At 37.5% G+C, this 23797-nt stretch overlaps 2 protein-coding genes across 2 annotated transcripts; one reads left to right on the forward strand and one right to left on the reverse strand.

Moving 5' to 3' along the window:
* Positions 1–237: 237 nt before the first annotated feature.
* Positions 238–6676, forward strand: ctsd (cathepsin D). The gene is made up of 9 exons (XM_077519208.1): positions 238–406; positions 1163–1319; positions 2530–2653; positions 2752–2870; positions 2951–3150; positions 4249–4371; positions 4632–4776; positions 5759–5857; positions 6168–6676. Exons 1-9 carry the CDS (start codon positions 246–248, stop codon positions 6327–6329), a joined length of 1290 nt encoding a protein of 429 aa, XP_077375334.1. The 5' UTR covers positions 238–245; the 3' UTR covers positions 6330–6676.
* A 1253-nt stretch (positions 6677–7929) lies between these two features.
* cdhr5a (cadherin-related family member 5a) lies at positions 7930–20306 on the reverse strand. Its single transcript, XM_077519207.1, has 14 exons — positions 20158–20306; positions 18078–18250; positions 17715–17777; positions 17553–17642; positions 17391–17477; positions 15784–15888; positions 15512–15697; positions 14126–14216; positions 13042–13139; positions 12758–12964; positions 11251–11364; positions 11088–11154; positions 10671–10831; positions 7930–9022 (listed from the first exon to the last, which is right to left on the reverse strand). The coding sequence occupies exons 1-14, from the start codon at positions 20246–20248 to the stop codon at positions 8444–8446; spliced, it is 2112 nt and encodes a 703-aa protein (XP_077375333.1). The 5' UTR covers positions 20249–20306; the 3' UTR covers positions 7930–8443.
* Between the last annotated feature and the right edge of the window lie 3491 nt (positions 20307–23797).

Below are 23797 nucleotides of genomic sequence, written 5' to 3' on the forward strand. Positions count from 1 at the left end.
ATCACAAAACCCTGATGCTGATAATTTTTTTCCACAGCATAAGTCTAGCAGAGTTTGCTCATGCCAAGTTTGCGATTGTTGGCTTTACGACATAATTTCATATTGCTGATTGCGTCAATGATTTTCAAGAGTACAGTGTACCCTGGGCCCCTGTCCTGTATCGTATCGCTGCTATCTTTTAGTTTGCGATTGAGTTGAGGATGTTCCCATTATCACGGGTCACGCAAACGCAGCATCAGCCTCACATGACTCGGTCAGCTGATAAAAGTGGTTTGTTTCTCACAAAGCGTCAAATCGCTCAGTCATTGTTGAATCTGCCGCTTCGAAGCTTTCCAACTATTACGATGAAGAGTTTTTATCTATTTCTTTTGTCGGCGTTAGCCCTGGCGAGCGACGCGATTGTTAGGTAAGAAAATAAAACGAAAAAACAAACAAGTTTTTCTTTCTTTTTTCTTTTTGTAAACACGCCCACAGTAAATTCAAAGTCATCAGAGTTAGCCATGTTAGCAATGTTTCTTTGAAACGCACAAGCTACAAATAGGCATGTACTACAATCTACGCATTACATTATAACGTTTTGGTTTTTTTTGTCTGTAGAAGATGGTTGAGAATGGATGAAGGAAGTATGGATTAAAGTGGCTCTGCTCTTCCAGTCAAAGAGCTCACGTTGGCTAGTTATAATCTGTATTGATTCAGAGGTGGTATTTTGTGTGTACGTGGGGGATCTCTACATACACTCATTGATCATCTTGTCAAAATTTTATTTTCTCTTTACACGATTAGCTATATCAGCGTTATTTATTTATTTATTTTTAAAGAAACTAAGTATACAAAGCTAAAGTCACATTGTGTATATGTCACTTCTTAACCATAAATATAAAACAATGAAATCCAAATTAGTACATGTAGCCCTTTGTGACAACACAGGGATCTCGAAATGTAATGTGCCATCGTCAGACTTCCTGGTTTGCATTCTTTTGTAGTATGTAGTATGTGGAGATAAGTGTTACAGGTCAGTAGGTTATAACTTTACGACCAGCCTTGGAAGGTGTATTTACTAACTGTAGAGCCTGCTTTCACAACTGGATGCATTGTTGTTCACATTTTTGGACGTTTTGTCACCAGACTACAAAGTGAACCATTTTCTTGCCCTCTGATGCAGAATTCCCTTGAAGAAATTCCGCTCCATCAGGCGTGAGTTGACCGACTCAGGGAGAAAACCAGAGGAGCTCGTGGCCAACAAGCACTCCCTCAAGTACAACTTTGGCTTTTTCTCAAGCAGAGAACCCACTCCTGAGACCCTAAAGAACTACCTTGATGTAGGGCTCCCTCTCACAAACACGTTTTCTCAAATATAGGGTTTGAGTGTTAACATGAAAGTGTTAGGGAGCAACACAACAAAGATTCCTCTTTTTGTGGTGGCTCCTTTTTCTGAAAATCTTCCAAGCCATACCTATAGAATTATTATCTTGACTTTTAGGTTCTGCCAGTACATCTGTAAGTCATAAATGGGTGAATGTGTTATTAAGACAGAAAGGGGAAGCGTGATCACGCACATGCTGTCTTGCTTTATATGTGTCACAATTTGACAATCAGCTGCTTCTGAGGTTTGTTTTTTTTTGTTCTGATTTCTTCACATTTCCCAATACTTGTACCAGTGTTGTTAAAAAGAGAGAGAGTGGTTTGAATGCACAGTCACAATTGACTGTATGCAATGCACGAACATGATTTTGGGTTTCAAGTCCCATTCTGATTGCCTTTGAAGACTTCAAATCATTTAGTGTCCAAAGTCATGACCTCACAGTATGCTGACAAAAGAAGAGAATAACCCTCAAATTTGAGATCTGTGAGTGTGAACTAATGAATATAGAAAGAGGAACTTCAAATTCTTTTCTTTAGTTGACATAAAAATGGGTATTTTGCAATAGCATTTTGAAATAACTGTCTTTTGCTCACGTGAAACAACCATTTGTGTCAGTGAAGGAGTTTGAAGAGAAATCGCTGTCTGATTGGACTTGACTTGGACTGTTAACAGTTGTAGATGCCAGGCCCTACACAACAGTCTCATATTACTGATAAAAATAGAAGAGACTGACCTACATCTACTGTTGGATTAGTTGCTAATCTTTCAAAGTACATTTTTCGCTGATTAGCTCCACAATGATTGCAGTTTTGAGCAGTTCATCATGCATCATTGCAATCTTCTAAAATGATTCTTTAACTCTCTTATTGCCACACGTTATAAAAAATAAAAAAATAAAATAAAAAAAAATTGATATGACAAGGCTTTGATCGTTCACGAAAAGAGATGCAATGCCTCCCGTCTGCTGGCCATAGTTAGTGTTTTTGATTCCACAACCCATTGACCAGGCAGCACTGGACATAGACGTTGCACTGAGAAAAATAAATAAAATAAAAAAACGTAGTTGACGTCATTTAACGTTTATGGTTGCATACGTTGCGATTTTACTGATCGTTATTAAACGTTTTTGGAGGTCAAAGAGTTAATAACTCGTATGTTGTCACCAGGCCCAGTATTATGGTGAGATTGGCCTGGGCACCCCCCCTCAACCCTTCACTGTGGTCTTTGACACTGGTTCCTCTAACTTGTGGGTTCCCTCCATCCACTGCTCCCTTCTTGACATCGCTTGCTGTAAGTCTTTTTTTTTTGGTATTATAAAATAGCAGTCTTGTAAGTCAGGCTATAGCAACACATTAATTGACTGAAATTTGTGTTGTTGTTGTTTTCAGGGCTTCATCACAAATATAACTCCGCCAAGTCCAGCACATATGTGAAGAATGGCACTTCCTTTGCAATCCAGTACGGAAGTGGCAGTTTGTCGGGCTACCTCAGTCAGGACACGTGCACCGTAAGTGTGATCGAGTTAAATGATCTTTCAAATGAAGACAAACCAAACTCTTGAGCTTGTACGCTCACTCCATTTTGTAGATTGGAGACCTTTCTGTGGAGAATCAGCTCTTCGGGGAAGCGATCAAGCAGCCTGGGTTGACTTTTATTGCTGCCAAGTTTGACGGAATCCTCGGCATGGCCTATCCACGCATCTCTGTGGATGCCGTGGCTCCGGTCTTTGATAACATGATGAGCCAGAAGAAGGTTGAGCAGAATGTGTTCTCCTTCTACCTGAACAGGTAAGGAACATACTGAATCGATATCAAAATAATCAACAACTATTTTTTTATAATCGAGTCATTGTTTGGAGCCATTATTGAATTTAAAGTTATCCAAATCCTCTGATCTCAGCATACCAACAATAATTGTTCACTGATTTATGTAGTCCTTTATGAATCTTCTGTGTTTAATCAAAATAAGATATTTGCAAACATTTACTTTGGAAAACAATGACCGAACCGGTAACATAGTAGAACATCTTTCCCCCTTTTTTAATTACTATACGAAGTACGAAATAAACACCAATCACTGGTTAATAAACAGTATTCAAGGAAAAATGCTTTACTCATTTAGCCATTTTCAGCAGTAAAAAGTTCATATTTTGTCCATAATGAATTTGATAACTTTATTATTTTTTTTGAGGCGATATATAGGTTTGGTCAAGCAAACTGACCCATGATTGGTCGTTATCTGTACTCCCAGCGGTGCCCGTTACCATAATGGGTCGCCCTCCTGAAGCCATTTTACGATCTGTGACTAGAAATTAGCAATTATATGAATGCAAAGTTGACATTCATTTTTGCCATTTTTTTTAAACTACAATTAAAAATTCATCCACTAGTACATATTGAATATAGTTCAGCGTTGTTGTAAAACACTATTGCGTAACCAGGAAATGGGCTCAATGATCTGTTTCTCCTTCGATACATTAACGTTAAAAAAAAAAATGCGTTCCCGCCGAGCTCAATTAACACAGCTGGAGCGCTGTGTTGCGCAATATCAGTGGCTCAGGCTGGAGGTGGGGAGCAAATTCGGTGGAGGTGGTCGCCTCAAAACCCTAAAAGTGTACAAAAATTAAAAAAAAAAAATCATCTCTCTCCAGAGACGTTCAGTTAGATTGAATGTATGTTTGTGTGGCAGAGAAAAACACAATGTCAGTTTTCATGTGGAAATGGCGTAACTTTTCTTGACTCCGCCTCAAGTCTTGTTCACAGCCAGATAACCATCAAGTCTGTCGAGTTATGTGTGATATAATCCTTTTTGTAGATATTGACTTATACTAATGACTGCGAGGCCCAGAAGCAATGAGAGTTTTTCTCCATCTTACTCTGCTTTAGGAACCCTGACACTGAGCCAGGTGGCGAGCTGATGCTGGGAGGAACGGATCCCAAATACTACACTGGCGAATTTAGCTATGTCAACATCACCCGCCAAGCCTATTGGCAAATCCGCATGGACTCGTGAGTTCTCAGAGGAGAAATCCTGTTTTCACAATGCTACAAAAATGTTTTCAGTACATGATGTATTACAACGTGGTTGGTTTATATCTGCTGTGACATTTCCATATCTCACTGAGTAAAGTATTTATTTATTTATTGTGGCATATCCCCCAAGGCACTCTTTCTTGTCCTTTTCCCGCATCAACTTCATTGAAGACTAAATTGTCCATTGCATTGAATGTGAGTTCAGAAGACGATTGGGTGCGATGTGTGCATTTCAGGTTGCAAGTGGGCGGCCAGCTGAGTTTATGCAAAGGCGGCTGTGAAGCCATCGTGGACACCGGCACGTCTCTGATCACGGGCCCGGCTGCAGAGGTCAGAGCTCTGCAGAAAGCCATTGGAGCAACTCCGCTCATCCAGGGAGAGGTGAGATTCAACCTCAGGCCTAACTAGGCTGTTCATTTTTCGCATCCATCCCGGGCATATTCTGAACACTGAGTGATGAATGCCAGTTAGCTTTGGAATATAAAATGTAATTGCCAATGTTGTATAATATTTAGGGGTGTCAGGCGATTAAGATTTTTAATGGTGATTAATCACATGACTTCAATAGTTAACGCACGGTCATTAATAGCGCGTTCAAAAAATTAGTGGCGTTAAAGTAACCTGAAATTAACAAACTAATTTTGACACCGGGCTGGTCGATTATGGAAAAAAATAATAATCACAATTATTTTGGCAATAACTGAAATCAGGATTATTCAAACGATTTTTTTTTTCTTCTTTTTTTTTTTTTTTTTATACAAATGTTTAAGCATTTAAATATATTAAGACTAATTAAAAAAAAATAGAAATACAATAATTGTGGAAGTTCCTTTTGGACCAAACAAATTATAATATTATATATTTATAATAATATTTATTTATTTATTTATTCATGTTGGCAAAAACTTGAAGTTGGAGTGCAGCATGTGCACTGAAAAAAAAACAACAAAAAACAAAAAATAAATGTATAATAATAATAAATTTATTATAATAAATAAAAAAAAAATATTAAGATAAAATAATTTGAAACACTATAAATTAGTGTTAAGTTCCTTTTGGATGAAACAAAATGTATTAAATTATTTAAAAATTTAAAAAAGGTGCAAATATACATTTGAACAACTCAAAAATTAATAATAATTTATATTTGCACGATTATGCTGATTTTGTAACTGTAGAGTGTAATAATTGAAATCGTAATTGAATTTCGATTAATTGCACAGCCCTACCCCTAATAATAATAATAATACAAATTTGGCAGAGAAGTCTGAAATGTATGAAAAATTAATAATAATAATAATCTTTATTTTCATAAGCTGTTTTATGTATGAAATATGTAACGTCTTTCCCATTTGTGTTTCAGTACATGGTCAACTGTGATAAGATTCCGACACTGCCTGTCATCACTTTCAATGTGGGCGGCAAGGCGTACCAGCTGACTGGTGACCAGTATGTACTCAAGGTGAGAATGTGCCATTGTTCTCCAGCAGGGGGAGACAGAGATTGCCTCTACTGCTGAATGATAAATAACAATGCAACTCTGTGAATAATAAGCCTTACGTCACCAAAAAAAAAAAAAAATCAAACAGTTGCAGCCTTGTTTCATTTGACCAAGTCATGAGGGGGCAGCTTTGTTATCAGAGAGATTACACTTGTTTTGTTTTTCCCGTTCCTGTTATAAGCTCTCTGCCAACTTTGAAATTCTGGCATATTCATTTTTAAAATACCAAAACAGCAGCACAGCCTGACTGTGTAATTTTTCTAAATTGCAGGAGAGCCAAGGTGGAAAGACCATTTGTCTGAGTGGCTTTATGGGTCTGGACATCCCTCCCCCAGCAGGCCCCCTGTGGATTCTGGGAGACGTCTTCATCGGCCAGTACTACACCGTCTTTGATCGAGACAACAACAGGGTTGGCTTTGCCAAATCCAAATGAGAAGAAAGTAATATAATACAAACATGGCGGTACAATGCTAACAATTCACAGGTATTTATCTGTGCTGCGCAACTTTTGTTGCTTTGCAATCAAACACTATTTAGCAATAGATTTTGTGTAGAGCTGACAAAGTTGAAGATTTGACTGTTTTTCGACGTGATGCGTGCATGCTGAATAAGGAAGTGGGCATGTCAGCTGGTTTTCATTTCCATCAGGGACTTGTTTTAAACTATAATCTTAATTGAATGGGATTTTAAAGGAAGGTGACTCTACTACTGACTTTGGGAAGTATCTTATTGTGATTGTCCTTGATTCCTAAATAAAATTGTCCTGAGTGTACAGTACAATTCTTGATATGACAATCATTTCTAAGCTTGCAAGTAGTCTTGTTGAGCTATAAAGTGTTCAATTGGATTGTAAAATGGGAAGATTTACGTGATATAACAAAGCTAACTAGCTTGTAGCTAATTGGAGCATGTTGATGAATTAAGAATATCAAACCTCAAAACTATTTGGACCATGGTGATTTTTTATTTATTTATTTAAGAAGAGTGTGTATTTTATTCTTAAACAACAATGCCAGCCATCTTTTTATTCATATCCTCAGAGAGACAACTTTTACTCATGAGAATTAAAATGTACAAAATGTGAGGCACTGGGATTAGTAGACAACATATTTTCTTAAAGGAATACTTTCACTTTTTTATTTATAGCCATTTTCAGCAGTAAAACAAGTTTTTATTATTTTTCATGTACAATGACTAACTTTTAAAAACATATTTGGACACTTGCTGCCGACTGTCTGAAAATGACATCGACTCAAGGCTCCTCAGCTTTTGAACGTCACATGACAAAACCCAGAAAACAGGTGAACTGTGATTGTTTGTTACCAAAGCACGTCATTACAGTTGTCCACAGGTGGCAAAATATGAAATTAATTATAGACAATACGTTTTTACTGTTGAAAATGGTAAATGAGTGAAGCATCCCAAGCACTATATAAGTTCAGTCATTTACCATTTTATTTGTTATTTTTAATGAAGCCTACAATTATTTTGCTTCTATAGTATTTAATAACTGTGGTTCGATTTCTGCCATTTTAAAGTTACTGGACATTTAATAACACAAACATGCAATATAAATACAATATGTCCTTTGTTGGTGTGTTTCTGTTGACACATGACACTAGAATATATTTGTGAATTTGAGTCCATAGGAAACAAGGCATCTTTCTGTTGAACTGTGGATTAGCAAATGTCTATTCAGAATTTAAATATTGTTCCCCTAAGCCAGTGGTAGGGAACCCTGGTCCTCTAGAGTCACTGACTTGCCTGTTTTCCATGTCTGCCTCCATCAGCACACCTGTTGGATGAACAAGATCGTTACCAGGCTTCTACAGATCTTGCTGATCATTTGAGTCAGCTGTGTTGGAGGGGAGAGATATGGAAAACAGGCAGGAGTCCCTCTCTCTGACCAAACCAATGTCCATTACTGGTGTCTATTTGTATGATATATTTAAATAATGTTAGACTTAGCAGGTTTATCCCACTCTAGCTCCCTGTTAAAACTTCATTTAGGTGTGTGATCTTAATCACATCATTTGTATCATAAAATCGCCATATTAACATCAAACAAAAACTGTAATCATGCACATTTTCAAATATTTGTGATACAGCAACAGTACTCTCTAAAACTGCATGTATTTTAGGAAAGGCTTTTACACCCCGCTTGAATTAAAACTCTTCTGATTGTCTTTTTCTTTTTGCTCCATGATGGCAAAAATTTCAGTTTAGTTCACTTGGCAAATGTTAAAAGTTCTCCAACTGCAATTAAGACTGACCTTTTGCGCTGCTTTGCTTTAGTGTCATCTTGAGCAGTCATCATAAGAATCAATGGTATTTTGTCAACTTGTGGTAATAAAATCAACATTTTACCAATCTATAATTATTATTGTGAACACAAAATTCTATGAAACTCACAGTAGTAAGGATGGTAGAATTTGTCATTCAAACTTTTTGCAGGTATCCAAATGTTGAGTCTCTATGGACTGGACTGTTCAGACGTTGGCTACAGGGAGTGTCCAAAAGTGACACTGCCTTGAGCCGGACATCCTGTCAGCCGCCCTGCTTGTTCTCCTCCTCCGTTTCTGAGGTAGCAGTACCAAGGTCCTGCTCAGATCCGTGCTCCGTGCTGTGGCTTTGCTGCCCATCATCAGATTCTGTGCATGGGGCAGCAGGGTCTTTGACTATTCCCTCCATCACCAACTCCCCTTCCAGCTGCTCCTGCGTCTCCTCCTCCACCCTGCCCACAGTGTCCGGGATAATCTCCACCTCGATGTCTGAGGAGTCCTCAATCTCCTTGAACCACACGGTCTTCTGCCCCTCCTTCCTCCTTTGCTTGGCCAGGGCGGACCTCGAGCTGTAATCATCTCCATCTCCTCTTCCTCTCCTGGAGGGTCTTAGCGAGGGACTCCCTTTGGGGGCGTGGTTAGTAAAGACACCACAGGAGGCGCAGTGGCGGTTGCGTCTCCCCAGAGGCATGACTCTCCCCCCGGGGAAGGTGCTCCGTCTGGGAATGGCGTTCTTCCAGCGGCCACGGCTTCCGTCGGGCTCATTCTGGAAGCCGTCGTTGGTGTATTGCAGGGAGTCTCTGTGGCCCCGATTTGGCTGCTCAGACTTCAGGCAGTCCAAGCACTAGAAGCAGATGAGAGACTAGAAAGTCAGGACTGGGCTTATAACAGAATTTCATCATGTTACCATGTTTTACCACAGAATCCATGAGAGTGGCTCTTGATAAATAGTACTCCTTCAAGACACCTCTGTGTTTTGTCACATAGTATGAATGTCAGTGTATGGAAGTTTCATAATTGGGCAGCAAAATGTTGAGGGGAAAAAAATGGAACATCTGGCCAACATGGCAGAATTAATTTAGGAACAAAGTCATACAATCAGTTGGTCAATACTTCCCTTTTCTGTTTTTATGAGTCAAGTCAAGTCGTCTTTATTTATATAAAAACAAATGACATGCTTAATATTAAAAATGTTATCGATTGTGGTCTTCTAACATGAACACAAATACCTGTAAAATGTTTTTCAGGAGCAACTGGCTTTTTCTTTATTTTATTTTATTTTATTTTGTCTCACAAATGATGTTCCAAATGTTCTGTTTTGAGGAGGCGTATTTGCTGTTAGTCTGCGGTACTTTTAACTGGGATGTGACTATGTTAAAATAAAAAGCTTAGAAATTATTTGTCTGGGTGTCATTTTTTAATATGACAAAAAAAAAATGGTAGTGTTTGAGCAGGGGTGTGTCGACTTTAAATCTCCTCTGTATAGAAACTGTGATGTAAACCATGTGAGCCACCTTCTCCGTCATGGAGCCTAATAATATTATATGTAGCCTATAATAGTCTTTACGATTTAGATAAAAGAAAAAAAAAATGGTTAAGTGTTCAAAACATGTCATAGTCCACATTTTTAAGTTGTCAGAAATTGAGATGAACGTTTTTAAAATTACCTAAAAATGTCCGAAGAGGAAAAGGAGATGAAATTGCACCCCCTCACCCTCCACCCCATAAAAAAAGGTCAAAATTGGTGGCGGTGGCGGTAGGGCGGGGTTAAAGCAGTAAAGTTCAAATGTTAAAATACTAAAGATGAAAAGCAGAAAATTACCAAATTACCATAAAAGGTCATCGGAATATTAATATATATAATATAAATTTAAAAAGCACTTATAAAATATCCAAAGCAAGAGAAGAAATGCAGAAAATTACCAGAAAATGTCCACAAAATTGTCAAAAATGTCAAAAAAAAAAAAAAAAGATAGCAAAAAAGGCAGAAAAATGTCCAAAATCCAGAAAATTACCATATGTCCATAAAATTGCCAATAATGTAATACATTTGACAGAAAGGCAGAAAAGTCTGAAATGTATGAAAAATTAATTAATAATAATAATAATGATAATAACAATAATAATAAAATCCAAAAAAACAAAAGAGGAAAGGTAGAAGAAAATGAATGTCTGCGTATTTGATGCTGCTCTCCTATTTTTGTGTTGTATTGCAGCTCTAATTAGCTGTTGGGCCCTTAGTACATTAGAGTATCACTAACAAACTGTTTTCTTCATCACAATCTTCAAATGTTTTGCGGCTCCAGACTGATTTTCTGTTATTTATTTGGCCTAAAATGGCTCTTTTGACAGCAACGTTTGCAGTTTTCTGACCTAGAACATGACAGATGTGCCATTTTTCCAAATTCCAAAAACATGAACTAAACAAAATATGATCATAGAAGTGCATGTTGTCATTTTACATGAGGTTTTACAGCTCACACCACACTGACCTCACATATTTTGTCCACACTGGAGTTGCCCTTCCACAAGCGGGAAATCAAGAAGCCAATCACAATGAGGCAGAGCACCAGCAAAGCCGCCATGACCAGCCCGAGGAGCGCCATGTCACCCGCACGGTAGCCAACGTTGGAAGGGGACGGCATGGCATCAGCTGCAGAGATCATGCTACTTACATTGTGTAATTACAGTCTGTGTATACATACTGTGTAATCACGAATTATTTAGACTTCATTATTTTGAATGCCAAAATCAATACAAGTGCATCAGCATATTGGCTAAGCCTAGTTTCACACAATAGCACAAGGCTACATGATATATGAGGGTGTGTGAATACTTACTACAGTCCCGTTCTTATATAATTGTAAATTAAATGATATACAGTGTAGTGTGTATGATGATGTTCCTACCAGGTATAACCTGAACAGACAAGGCAGCTGTACCAAACTCTCCCGTAGTTGAGTCCACTGCTCTAAGCTGATTTGAAGTGGAAATAAACTCATGAACAGCTTAGAAGTGACGTCAAATTATTTTCGCATGTAATGTTGCTGCGCTTGTGAACAGGATATTCACCTGTAAAGCAAATGACTCCGTCTTGACGACTCTCTTCAGAATCACAAAACCATCTGAGGTCACGTTGACATAACTGCTGTACTGAACCTCATATTTTACATCCGGATTCACACCCTGAAATAAAGGAGGCCATTTGAAAAGGGAATTTCTTTACAATATGTTTAAACACAACAAAAAGGAGAGTAGAGACTCAGTTCAAAGCTCGAGAAGAGAGAGGAGAGGAACTGACTAATGCATGGTTGCCCAATTGAGGGCCGCAGTCCTGCAGGTTTTCCATTTTTCCGCCTACCAACACACCTGATTCATATAATGAGCTCATCAGCGTGCCTGATAACGATCCTTATCATTAGTATCAGGTGTGTTGGTAGGCGGAAAAATGGAAAACCTGCAGGACTGTGGCCCTTGAGGACCGGAATTGGGCGAACCTGAACTAATACAATTCACTACTGCACTCTCTGAAAAAAATCCCCTCCTCACCCTCTCTTTTTATTTGGTTTCTACGCCCCTAGTTACATAGATGTCCTAACCCTAATAATGCAAATGCAAAACATAGTTGGAACACAGTGTACTTGTTTGTCTATATGTGTGTGCATGTGAGTGGAAGATTGCTGAGTACGTGTGGTCAAGTTTGCAATCATTTCCTAACAGAAAACGGGCGGCCTCAGCAGACTGGCTCTAACCATTCTGCAACGTTAGATGTTCCGGTTCTTGTGCTTCTTGAGTCATTTTCTGGTAAGATAACATATAGCTAGGCTATGTGAATGTGAGTGTGGAGCAGAGCAAAGCATTCTTCATTGCAAGCAGAAGCAATTATTCATTGCAGAAAATGTATGATAACTTATATTTGCAATTATTCATACAAATGAGTAACTGTGATGTCATCTTCAGTCAACAGCAAGTGACAAACTGGCCACCTCCTGAGATGGATAAAATCGGGTGGCTTTTGTTGCCTAACCATGTAATATTAATCCGACCAGTGGTAGCACATAGACCACATTATTGGAAAGAAAATGTTTGGCTTAACTTCTTTAACAGGTCTGTATATCATTATTTTCACATCCAAAAGCCAATTCTGCTGTTTATAACCACTTTAAACAGTGCCACATTTGTAAGGAACATCCATATGGCGCCCCGCGACCCTTGTGAGGAATAAGCGGTCAAGAAAATGGATGGATGGATGGATCCATATGGCGGATGAGCAGCAAAGTGAGTACATCTGGGTTGTGCCCGTTCTCTGGTCATAACAAACAGCTAATTTTACTGTTAAATTTTGTTTGATGGATTGGATGATTGAAATAAAAAAAAAAAAAGACATATTTCCTTTTTAACAGTTCGTTAATGTAATCAGCCGATAATTCTAGATGTCATCAACGCAACAGAACTATAACAATGGAGTCCTTGTTTTGTACTCGATTAAGTCTTTCCGAATAATCTTGAACGTAATCGTCGATTAAAACCAAAACTCTCCACCCAAAAGTCTCTCCTCCACCAGAAGTGATGTACTTACACCAGCAAAGTCGTCATCTCGTGCTCGAACCCGAAAGGGTCTGTTGCTACTGCGGTCCCGGAGAATCATGCTCTCAGGTACAGAGTTGCTGTAGATAAAGCCCTCGTAACGCTCCTTCTCAAACTGGGGAGGGTTTCTGCTCTTCTTCGTCACATCGAAGGTCACCTGCGTCACAGCAAACTGATCCCTGTTGGTCACTTGTGATGCCTGGGAATAATAATAAAAAAAAAATAACCCTGGATAACAAGAAGGGGAACAGTATGTCCAATGGGATGGTGTGTTACCAGAACAGTGAGTGTTATTGGGCCCACAATATCCGCAGCTTTAGTCATGCTGATATTTCCTGTTTCCTCATCTATCTGGAATAGATTTCCTTCATTCCCTGCAATCAGCAAGAAAATTAAAACCATTTTGAAATATTTCATCCACACTCACAGAAACATTCAACATCTACTGTTAACTTCTTTTTACACTTGTGTGAAATAAGTACGCATGCATGTTCATAAAGGATATGCATCACATGTAATCACCTTTACATTTTGCCCTTTAAGTTTAACCTTGAAATCAAGACTTGGGTGTTTAAAATTTGCAGTGTTCATCTTGCTTCTATCTATTTTCCTCACAACTAGTATTTTGCTTTGGAAAAAAATTAAAATCTAAACAAATCACAAAGACAGAAAGTGTTGGTTCGCACCACGCTTATGACTGCTGGAACTCATAAAAAGAAGTGAAGATGAACTGTGGGAGGAAATTGCTGAATGTGAACATATAACAAAATGGATCCACACATACTGGATATACTTTCCCCAGATTCTCCAGCTCATTAAGGGTAGCAGGTTTGAGGACTTGAATCTTTAGTATGTTGGTAAGACTGATCGGTAGGTCTATCTCTATCAAGAATCATTTCCAAGCATGAGGAGACAGTGTCGAGTAAGAATCCATCAATAAGTCAAAAATCTGAAAGGGATACTTTACTTATTTAGCCATTTTTGTCAGTCAAACGTTAATATTTTGCCTATAATAAATTTTATATTTTCATTATTTTTTATGTACAATTAGTACCTTTAAAAACACAATTTGCAACTTGCTGTCGACTGAAAATGACATCACAAGGGCTCAAGTAACCAATCACAGCTCAGCTTGTGAATGTCACATGACCAAACCTAGAAAACAGGTGAGCTGTAGTTGGTTACCTGAGCCCTTGTAATGTCATTTTCAGTCGACAGCAAGTTGCAAAATGTGTTTTTAAAAGGTACTAATTGTACGTGAAAAATAATGAAAGTATCAAATTAATTATAGGCAAAATATTAACTTTTTATTGCTATAATGGGCTAAATAAGTGAAGTAACCCTTTAAGCAAATGAGTACCTCTTAAAATCCGGTAGCTAATCTGTTCACTCCTGTTCTTGTCTCCATCTCTTGCAAAAACTGGACCAGGCTCCAACACCAGCGCGCCTTCCTGTAAATTCAAATCATGATGTCATGCTACAGTCAACCTTTCTTTGAATTGCCATATCTGTGTCAGGGGTCTGCAACCTGTGGCTCTGGAGCCACATGTGGCTCTTTAGTCCCTTTCCTGTGGCTCACTGTAGATCTCTAAAACAATTAGTCGAAATTGATATTTTTTACATATTGATTCTTATATTCTTAGATTAAATATTCATTTTATAAATTAATAATTTTGAAATATATATATATATATATATATATATATATATATATATATATATATATATATATATATAGGCAGTATTGTGACCTGTTTTGGGCTTTTTGATGGTTCTGACCAAGCCATTTCAAAATAACATACTGCCTACAGGCTAAAAAATTTAAGTTGTCAGAAAAAGAGAGATGAAAAGTGGATGAAAATGTTTTCAAAATGTCCAAAAAGTAACTATAAATGTTCAAAAACAAAAGAAGAAAGGCAGGAAATTACCATAAATTGTCTTAAAAGTCATAAAATTGATTAAATAAAAGGCAGAAAAGAAAGTGTTCAAAAACAAAAGAAGAAATCCTGAAAATTACCATAAAATGTACATAAAATTGCTTAAAAAAAAGTCATATATATATATTTTTTTTTAAGTCAGAAAAGAAAATGTTGAAACACAGAGAAGAAATCACAAAAATGACCATAAAATGTACACAAAGTTGGGGGGGAAAAGTCACAAAAGTGATTTAAGAAAATGCTCAAAAAATAGCATAATATGCGCAAAAATAAAAGAAGAAATCCCCCATATTACCATAAAATGTCCACAAAATTGCAAAACATGTAAAAAATTTGAAAGAAAGGCAGAAAAGTCTAAAATTGTATGAAAAACTAAGCATGAAAACATTACTAAAAAAAAAATAAAAATAAAAAAAAATCCAACAGCGAATCTCTATGTATTGGATGCTACATATTTTTCTGTTCTGGTGCAGATCTGAGTGCTGATGTAGATTAGGGGCCCTTGGGCCCTCACTTTGTTTGACTAACTACAGACACTGCTTCCTTCATCACAATCTTCAAATGTTTAGACAGATTTTTGGTTGTTTATTTGGCCTAAAATGACATGATAGGTTGTTGACCCCTGCCCTATGTAAACAAATCCTACGTGGGTCTGCACCAAATTAAACTACGATATGTAGAAAATCCTCCACTTCAATAGATGAATGTGAAAACAAGGTGATAGGTGAGCGTGCATGTGTGAATGTACCTTTGCACATTTTATATTTGGAGGCCTGTGTTAAAAGTACATCATGATAGTGTTGACTCACCTCTTTCTCCGTCAGATTGACTTTGCCTCGATAGCCAGTGCTCACACACAGCTTGGCAAGCCCTAAATTAGTCCTTAAGCAAGGTTGAAACCAGGGTGGCCGGTTATCGACGTCCTTTATGTGCACCGTGATGGTGGCCACGGATGTGAAGAAGGGATCATTGGAGGCCGAACCACTTAAAGTGTCCTGTAAAGTTTTCGACAACAAAAGTCACAAAAAATCAGACTTCCATCTTTTGGTCTGAAGAAGATTGCTGTGATACTGCACTGTACCTGTACGTGTAATACCAGTGAGATTTTCTGAACAACATCGTAGTCGATAATACTTTTAACAAGTAATTTGGGTGTGTTGATGTTCTCCAGCCGGAAGTATTTATCCTAATTTAACAGAGAGAGAAAACAACATTGGGTCATTATCAAAGGGGCATGTGTGCATGCTGCTGGTGGACTAACAAATAGTTAGCAGTAGCACCAAGTAATAACCGTATACCATATATAGAGCAGCGTCTATTTTTTTCAGTCAACCGGGGCTTGTCTGGTTGTTTGTCAAGTGTGAGAGTGGAGTGCTCAGAAAGAAGCAAATTAAATCAATTTGACACGCCACAGAAAAAAGTGTGAAATGATGACGAATGTCTTACACCATGTGCTCTATTTTTATATACAGTGCATCTTCATCTGCACCATGGTGCAAATACTGGTGGAACCTAATTTTCAGCGCAAGGCTCGCTACCTGTATTTGCCAATTTGGCAAACCGATTTCCAGTGATGTGTGGTGGGGGTCATGACTCAAGAGGTTCGGATTCCTATGGAATCGGATATAAAAATATGATATATAATATTAGCCCCCAAAGTTAAACTTTGTCCAAAGCAAAAGGCCAATTTGTTGTTGTTGCTTTTTTAAATCGTTATTGTCATTATTATTATTATTATTATTATTATTATTATTATTATTATTATTATTATTATTATTATTATTATTATTATTATTATTATTATTATTATTAAAAAGCATGTGGTCATACTTTTTTTATTTACTCTGTTATGAAAGCCTCAATTATATAATTACCCACATCTGGTATCATAACTGCATGTCTGATGTTTCTAACCAACCAGTGCTTTAAGTGGCCAGTATGCAGGTACGGCGTACCGGCACGTCTCAATATTAGCCTCTATACGAGGTCGTTTTATGGTGTTCACGCTTAGAAATAAGGATTCCAAAAGGGTTCAAGCCCAGAAAAAAAAACCTTCAAAAAAAAAAAAAAAGATATCTTCAATGGTTCTTTTGAGGCTAAGAGTTCTGTAAGAACTATTTCAACACAGAGAACCCTTTTTGGCAGAAGGACTTGTTCAAGGGCTGTTGAATACATGGGTTACCGCTTACAAATTATTGTCAATTATGCCATCTAGTGGCAGAATAATTACCTCAACAGAAATCAATATCACACTTTTTTTTTTTATAGTACAGTACATATTTTTAATTTTAGCTCATTATTATGAAATTACTGTATAATAATACAATAACTAAAAGATGCAGCCACATTTATATTAGTTTTAGAATTGTTTCCAGTTTTATGTTAACAAGAGTATGAAAATTTTGTGCATTTGATTGTACATTTAGAACAGATGTAAAATTTGTGATTAATCGTGAGTCAACTATTGAAGCCATGCGATTAATTACAATTAAAAATTTTAATCACCTGACACCCCTACTAAATAGTGCTTAAAAAAAATACATACAAAATATTTTGATTTATAATTCCTTATATGTTCAGTTTCTCCCCCAAAGCATTACCAGGTGGTTTGCGTGCCTCAGTCGCCCACGTGACTGTCACCAATTCTCATGACATGATACCACACATTAAATTTCATTCGATTCTTACCATGGCAGACTCTAAACGATAAAATAGTGGTTCCGAATCAGCATCAGTAGCTTCTATCAGTCCAACACTGGTATTGACAGGAGTCAGCTGGGAAGTCCAAAAGTCCAAAATTCACAAATCACATCCAATGAATGTAGCATGTCCAATGGCTGCACAGCTTACCTCATTTACGTCCAGGATGTAGTTGGTCTGAGCAAAGTTTGGGGGGTTATCGTTTATATTTTCCACCAATACTTCGACAGACTCATTGACCTTATGTAGAGAAAAATGATGATTAACTTATTAAGTATGACATTGATGTTTATTAGGTAATATTGTACTCACAGATTTGGAGCCTGGTCTGCTGCATTGTACCCACACCACCAGAGCTGCTCCGTTGGGTAAAGCCTACCAAACATTCATCATTTGTAATATGATGTATGTGAATTGTTTGGCCAATTATGAAAATGCATGAAATGCATTGTTTCACTTTTAATTTTATCCTGTATATATTTGTACAGTGCCATGCCATTTTTGACAATATAATATAAACGTTGCATCTGAAATGATTATTTGTCCGCTGGTGTGCTGGTTAAGTCTACAGTATGTCTAAATGCAAAATTAACCAGATTGAAAAAATTAACCCAAGTCAACCCATCCCAAACGCAAAACGTAACGCTCAGTAAATTTATTTTGTAAGTGAATTACCTCATAGTCCAGTTCTTTCCTCACCATCAGGGCTTTGCCTTTCAGGTAAAACATTTCTTCAGGGTTCACCACAACAGTCAGTGTTACATCACTGCCAGAACTTATTTTGACCACCTGGAGGTCAGCAGTGCTGTTCTCAGGGACAGGCACAGGCCCAGCAGGCACTGTGCAAACTGAGACAGGTGGCGAAAAAAATCAGATCTTGTCCAGAAAAGCAACAAACTTGCAACTATCAAGGCCTTGTGGCCATTATTCATTTAGCTCAGTGGTGTCCAAACTTCGGCCCAGGGGCCATTTGCGACCCGACATTCATTTTTCAGCGGCCTGCCTATATACTAAAGTTTAAATTTGACAACCTACAAGGCCAGTTATTTTGTTTATTTTGTTTGTTTGTTTTGTTTTTATTTAAAGGGGTGTGAGTGGGGCAGAGTCAGAAAGGAAGTTGTCAAAAAAATAGTAACACATACTACTAATAAATAGGGATGTAACGATATGCAAACATCACGATACGATATTATCACGATGTGAAGGTCACAATGCGATAATTATCACGATATTGTGGGGGTGTTGGCGATATTTACAAAAGATCACAATATAGTAAAAAAAAGAGCTCATACTAAAAAAAAAAAAAAGCACAATATTGTGCTCTTGTACATAACAGCAATGCATATAAACCACCTACAATCTCTAATAACAATATTGAGGCACTTAATTGCTAATGCAAGCACACATTGATCACTTCACAAGCAAATTACATTCCCTTGCATCTGACACAGCATAATTTTAAACATAGAAGGCCAAAACATCCCTAATGAAAATCAAATTGCACTAATAAACTAGCCACTTTTCTTTCACTTTCTGCTTCGTGTCAAAATCCAATTTATGAACGTTAATGATCCCCAAGTAACTGTTTTATAAATAGTCAGCTTCTGTAGAGCTGACCCTTGTATTGGTTTTAAATGTGGAGATGGGATTCGGCTGCTCTTCAGTGCAGTGGTGGATCCAGTCTAGTTGGATACAGGGTCGTTGACCACACATAAAATCTTGAAAAATCCTTAACTATTTAACTTATCACCTTTCAATAGAAAGAATTATAAAACATTAACAACAATTGCCTGTTTTATTGAGTTCAGTGTGTAATAATAAACTCAAAGATTTCAAAGTAGCCCTTGTATAATTCCCTTTTTATTTATGCGGCCCCAAATGACAAGGTTTGGACACCCCTGATTTAGATTAAGTTGAGTGAACTATATATGGTAGTTAGTTAGTATTATTATAACAAAGTTGAGAGAGAGAGGGAGAGAGAGAGAGAGAGAGAGAGAGAGAGAGAGAGAGAGAGAGAGAGAGAGAGAGAGAGAGAGATGTGTCGGTTACAAGCCATGAACAAGTAAAAAATAAATGCTGTAAACATTCTTCATTGATCAAGTCAGTGCCTTGACCTCAATCCAAAATATCATGCTTTTTAATAATAAGACAAACGTGAAGGCAGCAACATCTGCAAACATGCCGGCAGAGAGGGAAGGTGACCATATAAGCCTGGCAAACCATCTCCAGGGAGATAAATCAGACTTAGTCGTGGAGGACAGGAAAGGTTTAAAAAGTATGGCTATGTTTATCATTGTCACTTTGTCTAAATGATATTGAATCTCTGAAAATGTTCAAGAATGGTCATTATTATGATATTTGTTTCAAATTCAAATTCACGTTCATCCAAATATGATTGTGTTGTATAAACAGTAATTGTTGCTTTCCAGACTGCAGTACAAGATCAAAAGTTATGACTTGGACAGCGGGTGAAAGAGATTCAAATGATGTGTTTATTCTTAATCAAACTTGGACATTTGATCGATTTTAACAAGATGTAGGTCAGATACTGTCGCCACAATAAAACTCTGTTTGCGACAATTATGGGTTTCCCCGTTTTTGTAGTTTGACTAATGAATTTTCAGATGCCTGTAAGCCAAAGAGGATTGGCAGCACTGCGAAATCTGAAAACACTGACTCTCTGTCACAGCAGCTTGATCGACATCCTCCTGCAGCAACAGATGAAGCCCTCCATAGAGATAAAGGTGCTACTTACGTCTTTGAGCGGAAGCAAACACACAAAAGCAGAGGGTGATGATGCACCTCAAGATGACAATCGCAGGTTGGCGTTTCCATTTTTGATCCATGTCCTGATTTGTGGGGCGCCAACAGATGAAGACGCGAGGAGGATGAGGAGCCCGTGGTACCAGCTGGTACTGCACATAATGCCCTTTCTGTGCTGCCTGGCGAGTGGGAGTCAACTACAGTTGCGATGTTTGTGACTTCATCTTACGGGCACATATCGCATTAAGCGGCTGCCAGCAGAGGCCTCCCACAGAAATACTTGCATCTGTTTTAAATGCTGCATTCTGGGGGGGTAATTCAACAAGAGGAACAGTGGGAAATATTTCGTCTTGTTTCCTCAGGGTGGTAGACCTGCAGGGTCAAACAAAACAAGACCATTTAAATCAGGGGTGGCCAAGTTCGGTCCTCGAGAGCCCCTATCCAGCCTGTTTTCCATGTTTCTCTCCACTAACACACCTGATTCATGATCAGGATCGTTATCAGGCTTCTGCAAAGCTCGCTGATTAGCTGATCGTTAGATTCAGCTGCGTTGAAGGAGGGAGACATGGAAAACAGGCTGGATAGGGGCTCTCGAGGATCGAACTTGGCCACCCCTGATTTAAATGAATAAGCTATTTGGGTTATACATCCGAAACGGCTCAAGAAAATGTTGGCTACTTTGTTTACACTTGTTTTTTTATGCACATCATTTTTATATACAAAACTATACTCATCATTCACGCTTCAAAAATAATGTATTGAATAGTGTCATCTTGCCCAAAGGCTTGCTTTCATACTGTCACTATTGTTTCCACTAATTCCATTGACTGGAGGCAGCCATTTTACTTTTCACCCTTGACCGTTGCAAGAAGTGCACACCTCCGTGTGTAAGTAGAGCAGCCATACCTTGCCAGTGGGTCCCCCATTACAAAACAGGATTTTAAAAAGGAGCGAGTGAGAAGAGAATCGTAGAATGGTGCCAAACGAAATGATAAATGGCTCGCTATGGCAACCACTCAGAGAACAAGCCGAAAGATACAACAACAACATTCTACAGTGTTTTGAAAGGCTGTTATTTCTTACAAAGTGGTGCTCTTTGTAAAGAAAATTCAAGTTGATAACAGTCTTGTCACTAGGAGGCGCCCTCACTTCCCAGTTAGCATGCTAAAAGGCTGGAGGCTTATTGTTTCACCCATTGATCTTGTTTCGCTCACTTGTGTCTGTTTTTGTGTGTAAAATCCAAAACATCACATGATATTTTCATGTATTCTTGTTTCGACTATTATCATTCATTTATTAATGTTTATACTTCCTCCTACTCCTTTTCGAACATGTTTCTAACCTATTACCAAACACTGTTGGATAACGGTCTTACTTTATATTTTTTGTTGCTTAATATGATGTTAAGTTTTTTTTCTTGTTTGCTTCAATTGCTTTTTTCCCCATAATATTTTTTTTTTTGCTGTTTATAAATTTTGGCTTCACAATTTTTATTTTTATGTTATTATTATTTTTATACTGTATGATGCATTTTCAAAATTAAAAAAAAAAAAAAAAGAGCAACTGAAGGTCCAGAGTCAGTGGGGGGGAATGGTTGTGGAAATGTTAAAATGCTACTCATCAAAAAAAGATTATTGATATATTTTTTTCAATGTCAAGACACATTTACCTTTCACCCTCTACAGCTGGTTGGTGTGGGGATTTTTATTTATTTATTTATTTATTTATTTATTTATTTATTTATTTATTTATTTATTTATTTTTTTAACGTGATCAGTAACATTGTTATGAATGAAAAAAAATATTCTATTATTAAAGTTACATATTAATTCTCATCCACAAAAAAAAAAAAAAAAAAAAAGTTAATTTCTGGTATGTAATGAAAACCTTGTTTTATTCAGGGCACCCTTGTGTTTCGAGACATTCAGCAGTAAATGTATCACTGCCTAGACTGTCATGAACAGAGCCTACAATCAAAAATAAGCTTTGTGGTGTTGAGTTAGCAACATCACCAACAAGTCAGCCTGTACCTACATGGAAAATCTCTCTTTTTATACTCACGTGTGTGTCTGCTTTCTCACATAAGTGACCACTGATTGTGAGATGCGTGTACGTCATCAAGCAAATTAGTTTTTGCTGACAACGTCCAAAAGCTTGCGCTTGTGCCGCATGAGCTTTAACAAGTACCTTCTCTGTATCATGCTGAGATGCTGACCTTTATTAAAAACAACAGCTTTATATTAGAAATAAAGTGCTGATGGTTAAAATGCATGTGATCCTTCTTTCTAACTAGGAAAGTTTCAGCTATGCAGAGTTTCATCATGAAGTGATGGCACACAAAGTGCTGAATGCGAAGGTGTAAATTGTGGTTTGTGTCATAAAGTATTACAGGCAAATAGATGATGGTGTTAAAGTGCTTGACAATTTGAGGTGAGTTGAGAAGTCACAGATTTGGTGAAACGATCTGACAAAATGTTACCAACATTATTGGTGCCAAATGAGAGCAAAAACTAGCAATTAGACAAGGGAACCTGGAAAACATTCATGTAATGTTTGACCGTGTCTGGCGGCTGGAGTTTGGATGATGTTTGAAAGTAGCTCCAGTTTTCCACGTCATGGGCAGAGAAACTCAGTGTGCGGGTTGGTTATTATGTCAATTAGTGTGATGGAAATTCAGAACAAGAAATAGGAAGATAAAAAAAAAAAAAGTCAGTTATTTATTGTCACGTGATAGGTGGCCACAAATGCCACAATTTTGTACAAATGACAATTTAAAAGTAATTTTTTCAGAATCTTTTCTTTTCAACTTTGCTTATTCCCTTCTTCAATGTTGGTCAGTCTATTGCGCAAGAATATATTAGTCTTAGGTGGTCTGGTCCTGACAACTGCAAAGAACTGTTGTGAGTGAAAAAAAATGCAAAATTCCATTTTAGGCAACTGAGATTACCACCAACAATGCGTCACATTAAGTAAATTCATAAATGATGTTTTTTGTTCTGAAGCCTACTTCCACTGATTAAAATTGGTTTGCTAAGAGTATTTAGTGGAAGGATGAATAAAAGGGGGGGAAAAAAACAAGAATTCCCCTCTGTGGAAAAAAACAGCAAGGAGAAAGGGAGACTCACAAATTTTTTTTAGCAAGTGTTAGATTTTGAAATATGGAATATATATAGAAATGTGTTGTTTTTTTTAATCAGTGATCTTTGTGTAAATGAATTTGAATGTTGGTTTTCTCCATTCAGTGGGGTACTTACTGTCATCTGGTGTTTTTTTGGGGGTTTTTTTAACTTACACAATATTTCAATATATCCAACCCGAGCATATACATCTTCCCTCAGTAATTAGTCTTATCTGAGCCATAAATAAACACACTCCCATCATATGAATTTTTCAGAGCCATAAAAGAGTCATAAAAGTCTTCATTTCCATCGGAATGAAGCATTGCAATAAAATCTAGGATATGTGGCAGCTGGGCTTGTCCTTTCTTTTTGTGCCAGGATGAGACTTCTTGCAGGGTTTCGAATCAACACATTGAGCAACAGATTAACTTCAAAAACTGTGGTCACGTTGTGGGAATTCACTCAATAGAAAAGCTTCTGTTCCATTCTCTGTAAACTGATTCGGTGTTTCAT

This window comes from Festucalex cinctus, chromosome 4 (assembly GCF_051991245.1).
Source record: "Festucalex cinctus isolate MCC-2025b chromosome 4, RoL_Fcin_1.0, whole genome shotgun sequence".
Classification (NCBI taxonomy): Eukaryota; Metazoa; Chordata; class Actinopteri; order Syngnathiformes; family Syngnathidae; genus Festucalex; species Festucalex cinctus.